The sequence below is a fragment of the Styela clava genome, chromosome 13 (assembly GCF_964204865.1).
Source record: "Styela clava chromosome 13, kaStyClav1.hap1.2, whole genome shotgun sequence".
Lineage (NCBI taxonomy): Eukaryota > Metazoa > Chordata > Ascidiacea > Stolidobranchia > Styelidae > Styela > Styela clava.
In genome coordinates, this window is record NC_135262.1 from 19,041,768 (window position 1) to 19,053,085 (window position 11,318).

The 11,318-nt window shown below is 36.0% G+C and overlaps 1 protein-coding gene across 1 annotated transcript; it reads right to left on the reverse strand.

Moving 5' to 3' along the window:
- Positions 1–2,872: 2,872 nt before the first annotated feature.
- Positions 2,873–9,594, reverse strand: LOC120332881 (uncharacterized). Its single transcript, XM_039400211.2, has 8 exons — positions 9,385–9,594; positions 8,770–8,972; positions 8,320–8,427; positions 7,594–7,756; positions 4,642–4,797; positions 4,011–4,213; positions 3,552–3,659; positions 2,873–3,192 (listed from the first exon to the last, which is right to left on the reverse strand). Exons 1-8 carry the CDS (start codon positions 9,515–9,517, stop codon positions 3,028–3,030), a joined length of 1,239 nt encoding a protein of 412 aa, XP_039256145.2. The 5' UTR covers positions 9,518–9,594; the 3' UTR covers positions 2,873–3,027.
- Between the last annotated feature and the right edge of the window lie 1,724 nt (positions 9,595–11,318).

The window sequence follows — 11,318 nt, forward strand, 5'->3', positions numbered from 1 at the left end:
TCGTCTATCGTCAAAACAGCTGTTTTGTTACTATTATTCAGTGAAGCGTCGCGGGCCAGATTATATTACTCGCCGACCCCTGCCGTAGAGCAAAAATTTGTTTGCAATTGTTGATGAAGATTTAGACCTCACGATAACAGCATTGCTGAATCTGGTGAAATTATCGCTCATGTGCATGTACCAGAGATTAGATTCTAATTGATTTAAATCAATTGCTACAAATTCATTGAATCTTGATACCCCTGATAAACCTACAGCAGGACGTGGTTGAGATATTTCAAGCACGACACGAGTTCCACATTATATATTTCACTACGTCATGTACTGACTTATATTGACGTAGACACGTCAATTCGGTGACAGTACACACGTAATTTGACCCCGTGGACTGCACCTAGGATATCTAGAAGACCACTGTGATGTTGAATTTATTCGCATTGCAAGTTGAAAATATTCGCTCTCTTAAACTGACACTATTCTCGCCATCATTTATAAGAGAAAACACTCGTTGTAATTGCATTGCGTATGGCCATGCATCATAAGTTTATGTATATTGTTTAAATCGAATCCATGTCGCCTTTTGTATAAATCTCCATCGCAACATCTCTACCTGCATCTCTTCAAAGTGAGGCATCGTCGAATTAAATGGTACATAAGTTGTTGGATTGTTTACATATCATTTACCGCTAAATCATAATCACGATAATTAATTCAATGATTCGTTAATGACTAAATCATTTTGTTTACTCTTTTTAAAACTCACGATTGGCATCTTTGTAAACTCCATCTGCAGTGCGTGCAAAATTTGTGTATAAACTGTAAATTGTACTGTACATTGTAAAGAGGTACTAATCATAAGTACCCTTAATAGTAAGGTAGAAATGCATGTAAATCAAGGTTTGTCTGCACAGTGTTTTAGAAAAATCATAGGCATATGTGAATTTCACCGTAATTAATATATACTTTCCGTCATCTCACGAAATCGTTTCTCTAAAAACTCATAATTACGTCCAATAGATGTTTGACTTGACAACTTTTTACATCCGTAACAAACCGGTTGGTAGCAAAACATAAAATAGTTGATTTAATCTGCCTTTGAAGCAAACCTTCAATTCTGCTGAACTTGTAATAATTTGATCGCATTGTTTGATCATGATATATAATCAGGCTCCAAAACGGCAGAGCCCGGACGTCTCGTAGTCGATAAATATTTAATCATTTTTTTATATCTACTACTTGTAACAAAAACATACATGTGTTATATACATCTCTGTAGGATTGACACCATTACAAAACGGTTCCATTACATTTGAACCCACGTACATTTGAACCCATGACAATTGCACCTGCATACTATTGCACCTATGGAAATTTTTTTGTTGTACGGATAGTTGAACCCATACTAACCCTAACCCATGGGTTTCAGCACCCGCATATTGATTGAACCCGCGGATATAGACATGGGTTCAAATGTACGGTCACCGACTGTCTTCGTTAGTTTAAGCTTATCCACGCAGAGTATATATACCATGTCGCATATATGGATTATCGGTGGTTTAGGTCTTAGGGGACACATACGAAATACGATGTTAGGGGAACACCATGAAAGCGATGTGATACAAAATTTAAAATGGCCCGAGACGCTTTAACGGGGCCTTGGCATAGCATGCTGTGCATCAGTAGAAGAAAACTGAAAGGATTTAGAACATAGAAAAAATGTCCCCTCAAAGAGTCCCTAATTTATTTTGACACTTTTACATCGGACAATTGATGAGTTAGGGTAACAACATACCGAACAGTCAATCGGGGACCTGTGACGTCATTCGTCTATTATATATTGTTGTGATTAAGATTTTACTCTTTAAGCAGTTTCAAATGCATTTTCCTCGCAAAGCCATTTTATCTTTTCACTTTTAATTTGAACAATATTAGTCCAGGGTGAGATTTCAGCAAACAGTTAAAAGGGGGACTAATGACGTCATACATATGGATGGATATACGAGTCTCCCTGTTAATTGTATCTAAGCGTATGAAAAACAGTGGAACAAGATTTGATTTCCACCTACAAAGAATATGAAATAAATTTATGTAATATTCAAACCCGATTTGAAATAGAATGAAGCAATTAGTCCAAGTTCTGAATATATTCATATCCAGCCCTTGTTTGTGTCAGAGTGAACCCCCTGGAATAGATAAAAATCTTCCTGCGGAGGTCTGCTAAAATTTTTGCATTAGTAGATAGATAAAAGTATATATATATTCATCTTACGTAGGGGTTTGGGATACAATTTTAAACTTTGACCTCAAAATGAAAAACTTGTTATATTGAAGTTGGCAACATTTTTTGACATATTTGAGTAGATCTTAATTAATTAACCTAAGTAAAACAGAAATGACTTTATATTCAAAATTCGATTAAAATCCTGCAAATTATTAGTCATCGAAATTTTTATTTATTCGAAGAAATTCACGAATAGCTTCGATCAAGTGAACCAAAATAAAAAGCATTTACATCATTCGATTCGTATTTTCAATGCGCGTTCGTCAATACATTAGACTAGATTGAAATAGTAGAACAAAAGTTATAAATTTAGAAAGTTTAGCCACTAACATGGCGAATAAATCTCAAAATATTATTTGTCTAATTGTAGACATTCAAACTCCGAATTATTTACACGATAAATTTGATCTACAAAAATGAGAAACTATCACGAAAAGCTTAGTACCGAGCATTCCAGCGGGGTTCAGGTGGACCTCCAGCGGTTCACAGCGCGAATATAACTGTGTGGCCTATTCATTATATTGCTTTAGAGCCCAATTCATCATCTGTCTTGAAGCGATGAAGTAACGTAACACATACATTCGAATTCTCTACCAGAAACATATTTTTGCTTGTGAATGATATATTTCAATATTTCAATCTACTTCCATCTAATAAATGAAAAACAACATTCAATATTGCAACAGCTTTCTCGAATTAAACTTGAATTCTTCTGAAATAATTGCTCGTTTGGAAGTGTAATACATCTACATTTCTGTTTTTGGCCTAGACTTTATCCAGGCACTAATTTTAGGCTCCGCAGCTACTTTCTTTGCGAGGGCTGCCAGTTTTGGCACAGCCTTCAAGAGGTCAGGGCACTTAAGTTTAAAATAATCTGCCATCAGCATCCAGCCCATATCAGCAGACGAGAGCTGAAAGGAATATTTAATATATTATATTTAATATTATAATATATGTATATATATACTTTCAATTAGATCACCCCCACAGAAAGAACTAAAAAATTACGTTTTCTAGCAATTTGATGCCTTTATGCTTAATAAATAAATGTAATTGTCAACCTTTTTTAAGCATACAGTGCTCGGACCGCTGTTGTGTGGGTGTAATGAATGTTAAGTTTAACTTTCAAACTTCTTAGCATACGCTTTTCAAATGTATTCAAACAATCTATTGACGTAGCATCTCGAGTATTGTGTTGGCGAATAGCAAATGGACGCCAAACTTTTCGCGATAAGTTATGATTATGGTTTGAATATTTGACTTTACTCACCTCGCCCACAAAATAACCATCACCATTTTTGTTTTGTTTGAGAAGTGCTTCAATTTTTTGCAACAAAGGGGGAATTTCTTCTTTGAACGCTCGTTCGAACCCTTCTTTCTGTTACAATTAAAGTTAATTTTAACGGGCATGAATGTATGGCAACAGTTACTACGGATTGTTGATATTGTTTCTGGCTCTACATACATAAACAAAAATAGTATTGCGCATTTAGCCAAAGAAATCTTTAGGCACAAAATTTTACATCAAGTTTTTGAAATGGCAAGTTGTTTTTACTGCACAACTGGCTATAGTTAGAGAGTAATGGACAGGATTACAAAGATTGCAGATTATATAGTAGGGTGTATGCTATGTCTAATTATTGCATCAATATATGAACATTCTTGAATCAATCAGATTTGAAACGCCGAAAAATAGAATAACAAAACTACATTTTCGACTACGCAATACCCTCTTTTGCTCATCTTTTTCCATGTACGGGATCTTCATTGCCATGTCGTGAATACAGAATCCAATCATTTCAACTCGCATTCTCTCTTCCTCAGTTTTCCCAGAAAAGCCGAATTTTTTTGACAAATAACTATTTATCGCAGGACTTTGGCAGTATTGGACACCGTCGACTTCAAGCATTGGAAGTTGTCCAAATACGCTACCTTAATAGAAAACAAAACAACACGATATTTGAATGTTGGTTACGATATGGTTACTTGAATTCAAGAAGGTAGAAACCGACCTTTAAATCGTGGTCAGATAGTGTATTTACTTAATTGATCTATATACCCTGTCTTAGAGGAGATATTTTGTTGTTGGAGTATTATTGAGCAGGCAATGTCTCATAAAGATTCCGGTCATTTAATATAAACGTAGGTCTTAAAATATCGCGAGATATCAACTACCGATTGGACGCTATAGGGTCTTGTTCCGAATAAAAGGACCTAAAGCAAGATGTACAGGGTAAAATATCACATCTGGTCACTATACTGTAAATTGCATACTTTATTTTACTCTGCGTGAACTACATTCAAATTATGCCATGCTTACACTAATTGTCTCTTTGGCAACATTAATAAGTTCTACGTACTTGGTTTCATCTTCCCCCACTCTTCGGGTGTGAGTCTGACATCCTCATATTTTACACCCGCTTGAGCGAACATAACGCGTGTCAGTTCTGCTCGTCCCATGATATTGAAATATGTTAGTTTGTAGACAACCATTGTGATAATCGGGAAAAGCAAGTAAAATTAAACTGAAGTCGTACGGCTAATAGCTCGATCTGTAAATGAAAGAGAATTTATTGCAATATTTGCTCAAAATTCAATTTTGTGCTGATTCTACTAACCCTGTACAATATATCTTTTATTGGTAGTATTCCCTTATATTGGACATTGAATTTAATTGAAGCACCGTAACGCAACACGGGTTTTCATTAAACCTATACACCAACCAGCTAAATGAGACGATGTCAACGTTTCTCATCATCTTATACCATGCTTTCTTCATTCTATTTTTTTTTCGACGCACGAACTTCCATAAATAGAGGCTGTGAATTGAAGAATCATTAATATCACGACCTTCAAATATTTGTTTCATCGCCGTGAAAAGTTTACTCGTCGTTATAATCTACACCTTTTGCTTTGTATCTAAGCAAACTCCATGGCATTATTTAGCTATTTGTCCCCAGTCCATGACGTTATACTTCAGATGATCTAGTCCGATTAGTAACCATTGTGATTTTCAATTGAATTCATTCTATTTTCCCTTAGTCATGCAGGCAAAGCAATATATTCTTTAAGTATATATGGTCACAGTTTATACGTTGGAATATTTTAAATGGCCATCGGATATTTACAAAATCTGTTGCGAAGCTAAAATGTGTTTAGTTGCAAGTATTTATGAGCATTTATTTTAAAATATCAGCTGTTCAAGTTGGCCTATTTATATAGCATATAGTATGTTATTCATACGTTTTATTCGCTTATGTTATAACACCAGTGGCCTTATGCGGCATTAACCACTGGGAAATCATCGTTGCCACATAGATACTCCCAAAAAAATTGTAGTACAGATCAAAATGAACAGACTATAATTATCATGAATATTTATTACTAGATAATTATGTGAATCAAGATCAATGCTACTGCAATTTCTCCAAAGTGGCTCTCGTAAAGTCAGCATATTTTGAGCTTTCTGGCTTAACAAATAAACCAATGTCCTTTGTGAGTATATTACTGACGTTGTAGTAAATAGTGGAATACGGTCCCGTGTGCAAAACACTGTTCGCATTAACCGACCTGTACGTTATGTATATGCGCGTCCAAAACGAAATGACCTACAGATAAAAGAATATGGTATTGTATTCCCATGATAGACGTATCTTTTCCAAAAACTAAACCACATAAGAGCCGAAAGTGGCCGTACAATTGAACTCACGTACATTTGAACCCATACATTTGTAACCGTATATCCGCGGGTTTAATCTATACGAGGGTGCTAAAATCCATGGGTTAGGGTTAGTATGGTTTCAAATATCAGTAAAAAAAATTTCCATAGGTGCAATAGTATACAGGTGCAATTTTCGTGGATTCAAATTACGGGTTCAAATGTAATGGAACTGTACAAGCCAGAAACCCGGAGAAACGCTTACAGGGTTTTTATTATCTTTGATGACTAGCTAGAGAATGTAAATTTATAGCTGTACTGCAGACCACTACGGTGATGAGCTAACAAGAGATGCCTGTATCAATGGATTATCAACTCCTCCAATTCGTGTTCGTCTACTCTAAAACGAAGAATTGAACTCTGAATACTGCGTTTAAACGCCTTACGGCGCTGAGCATGGTACCTTTGACGCAATTAGATTTTGCTTATGCTTCAACTTCTGGTTGTGCATAATTGTACCCGAAAGTTTCAGTAATCTAGGACGCTTTGCACGAAAGTTCCAAATCACCTCAAAGTATAGGAGAAAGACTTGCACGCGTTGCGCAAAACAGTCAACAAACACACACACTCCGCTATGAAGATATTTCTGATTTGTGTTGGAATTGCAGTTTTGAGTTCACTGATTGTTCGAGAATGTTCTGATAAACGTTTTTCTCCGAATATCCTCACAGATGAAATTCTGATGTGCACAAGTCCAATGAATGAGGTACTCACTCAGTCGACGTCACACTTCTCGGTTCTCGCTGACCAACTTTTTTTTTGAAATCGCTCTCTTATCCAGTCGAGGGAGTGATTTGATATGTGGTGGATCGCCCTGTCTTGCTTTAAACCACTCCTCTACGTCGCCCAAATGATGCCCAGCACTTTCTCAGCACCGTCGCGTAATTATTCACCGCTTCATTTGCGTTTTCAGACCAATATGAACCAGCTATGTAATGTTTGAAAATGGCTTCCCAATGCTGCGCAATATATTGAGTCAAAGGTTCTCTGTAAGACTTTTTTCGGAGGTGTTGTACCCAGATAATCAATATTTTTGTCATTGACATACCCAGGCAGCAGAAAGGGCACTTCGGCAGAAAACTGAGTTGAGGATGGACAATTCTGCGCAGAGGATACAATTCAGTCTTCTATACCCAAGAGGTGAGTTGGAACATTATCTAGTGAGAACATAACTTTTGTGCAAAACGTCATCGATTTCTGAAATTATTGGGTACAATCATATGTCGAAATCGATTTACCCAACTCACTTATGAACTGCTGTATTGTTATGTAATAGTTACGACATGAACTATAAGTTAAACACCTAACTGTACTACCGATAAATTATCAAAAAAAAACGGAAAGATAAAAAGTTTTTTAATGTGTTGAAGAAGTATTTTCTCATTCGAAGTAAACTGATGAAGAAAATGTACAATGTACTCTTTGTATATATTCTCTTTTGGAAGTATATTTTTGCCGGGTGAGTGATATATTTTAAAGTTTCAGACTACTTTCATGCAATAAATGCAAAATAACATTCAATATTGCAACAGCGCTTTCAAATTAAATTTGATTTCTTTCGAATTACTTCCTCTTTTGCATATGTAATACATCTACACTTCTGTATTTGGCCTGGATTTTTTATGAGCAATAATTTTAGGCTCCTCAGCTACTTTCTTTGCGAGGGCTGCCAGTTTTGGTACAGCCTTCAAGAGGTCAGGACACTTAATTTCAAAATAATCTGCCATCAGCATCCAGGCCATATCAGCAGAGGAGAGCTGGAAGGAATATTTCAAAAGATTAAATTAAAATTCCATAGCCGTATTTCAATATTGATACGCTTACAAAAGATGAATAAAAGTATATATATACAGGGTGTCTCAAAAGTAAGTACTGTATCCATTTTTAATTTTGATTTGCTTTCCATGTACTCATCATTGAGCGTTCATTTATTCAGAAAACATAGTATGGATAAGAAGTAAAATTTAGGTATTGTTTGCATTTTTCATCAACCCACAGAATGACAAGGAGATTAACCCAAGAAATGAGGTGCAAAATTGCTGTTTGGCAAGAAGCATATTATAAATCAGTAAGGCAAACTAAGCTTACTTAGGCCTAGCAGAAATCTAATATGCGTACAATGCACGGACAACTATTCTGGAAGTGTAATAAATATTAACTATAATTTCCAAACTTTACATTTTCATGGCATACGCTTTTCAAATGTATTTGGGCAATCCATTGACGCAGCGTCTCGAGTATTTTGTGGGCGAATAGCAAATAGACGCCAAACTTTGCGTGATAAGTTATAAATATGGTTTGAATATTTGACTTCACTCACCTCGTCCACAAAATAACCATCACCATTTTTGTTTTGTTTGAGAATTGCTTCAAGTTTTTGCAACAAAGGGGGCACGTCTTCTTTGAACGCTCGTTCGAACCCTTCTTTCTGTTAAAATTGAAGTTAAATTTTAGTATAGGTGTGGATTCGTTGCAATAGTTACTATCGATTGGTGATATTATTTCGTGCACTGAATATATAAATAAAAAATGATATAATATAGCGCATTCAGCCAAAGAAAACTTTAGGCTCAAAATGTTCATCAACTTTTCGAAACCAAAAGTTGTTTTTAATGTGAAACTGGCTAGTATAAAAGTAATGGACAGGATTACAAAGACGGTTGAAATTCAACAGAAATCTTCAAAATTATTTTTTTGTAAAACCGAACCCGCGGAGTTTCGATATATGAGTTTTAATGAATTAATCCAGGTTTGTTCGACAGCGTAATACCTTCTTTTTCTCATCTTTCTCCATGTGCGGGATCTTCATTGCCATGTCGTGAATACAGAATCCAATCATTTCAACTCGCATTCTCTCTTCCTCAGTTTTCCCAGAAAAGCCGAATTTTTTTGACAAGTAACTGTTTATTGCAGGAGTTTGGCAGTATTGGACACCGTCGATTTCAAGCATCGGAAGTTGTCCAAATACACTACCTTGACAAAAAACAAAATAACTCTTTATTTTCATAAATGATTATTTGAATTCACGAAAGTACAAACTAAGCTGTAAACTACGTCCAGTATTATACTTTACTTGATCGATAAATATTCCGTGTCTTGAACGAGGTATTTTGTTGGAAAAATATTTGGCCGGCAATGCCAAACCGGAAAGTTTCCGGTCCTTTAATATAAACGTAGATCCCAAATTATCGCGAGATATTAGCGACCATTTGTACGCCACAGGGTCTTGTTCGATATAAAAAGAACTGAAGCAAGTTGTGCGGCGTTAAATATGACCTCTGGTTACTTTAATTGGATAATTTATTTCACCTTACGTAAACGACATTTCAATTACGCTAAGTTTACCATAGCTGTATGTTTGCCAACATTAATAGGTTTTACGTACTTGGTTTCAACTTCCCCCACTCTTCGAATGTGAGTCTGACATCTTCATATTCCACACCCGCTTGAGCGAACATAACGCGTGTCAGTTCTGCCCGTCCCATTATGTTGAAGTAAGTTAGTTTGTAGACAACCATTGTGCTGATAGCAAAACAAGCAAAATTAAACTGAAGACGTACAGATGACAGCTAGATCTAAAAATGAAAGAGAACTTATTGCAATATTTCCTTAAAATTATATTTTGTGCTGTGGTCTACATGCATCCGAAAATAATAAAATTTACCTATACGTACATTTCATGCTACTACATCCTGTACGATATATCTCTGTTCGTTGTATACCCTAGCCCATGGATGTTCAACTCGCGGGCCGCATGCGACCGACCCACAGGATGAATTCGTGCGGCCCACTTGAAGTTTTTATATAAATACGGACATATACACATATTTAACATAAAAATTACCTGATATTATATCAAATCCCACTAGAATTCAGGCTATAATTTCACGCGACTCCGCCATAAGAAAAGCGTTGTTAAGCGCCATAGAACATGATTTCACAGAGGGCCACTCAAAGGGCAACATCTGTGGCGATACCATGAGTTTGCTATTCATTGTAAAGTCATCAAGGTAGAAGTCACATACCGGTATACTTGTTTTATTGATGGTTGTTAAACCACAAAAACAAATCCACCGGTATGTCTGGAACAAAAAAAAGATGAAGCTTGAGGATGAAAATCGGAAATATCAAAATGATTGGGAAGAGATGTAAGACAACGATATATGCCGTAAATCTGTTTCGAGCTTGGAGTCTTATAATTTAAAAATTATGAAATCGAAGCATAGGAGTACGCTGACGAACAAAAATTTGCCAAGTCAGTTAGTTACATTGTGCGGTATCAAAACTACCCGTTGATATTGAACAGTTGAGCAATGACAATCGAAGGCAAGTTTCGCACTAGAAAAATTGCTGACTTTATTTTTTCCCCTTCATTTTTTACGCCTATGCATGTGCATTTCGAATAAAAGTTAAGTTGAATTTCATGGTTCATGGTCTTTATGTGCATCTTGTGTTCAGAAATCCGCAAAAGTGTTGTGCAATCCAGGCGTTCGATTTTGCGACGCTCAAATTCTAATGTAAATCGGAGTTGGCTTGGTATTCAAGTTTGGGAGAAACGTTTGCCGCCCGCAATGAATTTCCCCATGTGAAAGGGGCCCGCGACACTAACACTGGACATGCCTGCCTCAAATTCAATTCAAGTACCGTTAACGCAACACTAGTTTTATTAAACCTATGTATAAGGTAACCACCATCTGAATGAGGCGATGCGAACGATGGTTCGAAGAATTATTAGTATCACGATCTTCAAATATTTGTTTTGTCGCCGTAAAATGCTTACTCGTCGTTACAAACTACACCCTTTGCGGAATATGGAAGCAAACTTTATACGGTAATCTTATTTTAAATATTTGTATTGTTGCCATGAATCGCTAAATCCGTTGCGAAACTAAAATGTGTTTAGTTGTATATAATCACGAGCGTTTAAATAACAGTTGTTTAAGTTGGCATAATCATAGAATATTATAGCATGTTGTTTTTGTTGTTGATATGTTTTATTCGCTTATAAAAACAGTGACCTTCTACGGCATTAATCACTGATAAATAATCGTTCCACCTAGACTAGATCCACACTATTGTACTTCGTAAATTCGCTACAAAAACATTCAACGACGTCAGACAATATTCCATTCAGGTATATAAGTATTCAGAAATTAGCTATATTTCTTTCCCTTTGTAACACGGATCACCGCATAGTTTGTATTGTAAGTTGAAATTCCCGAAGTCGAGTGTTTTACATGTACTTGTACAAATACGGGCATGAAATTAAGTTGTGCATTCGGGAGTATGCCTATATTAAGCCCACACGTACCATTTGTC

What these genes read in the sequence shown, in the direction of transcription:
- LOC120332881 (XM_039400211.2), bottom strand. Translation starts at nt 9,517, where the DNA reads ATGGTTGTCTACAAACTAACTTACTTCAACATAATGGGACGGGCAGAA. An exon ending in GTGGGGGAAGTTGAAACCAA is followed by an intron (nt 8,973 to 9,384) that starts GTACGTAAAACC and finishes TTTTTTGTCAAG; the next exon opens with GTAGTGTATTTGGACAACTT. An exon ending in AAAAAGATGAGCAAAAGAGG is followed by an intron (nt 3,660 to 4,010) that starts GTATTGCGTAGT and finishes TAATTGTAACAG; the next exon opens with AAAGAAGGGTTCGAACGAGC.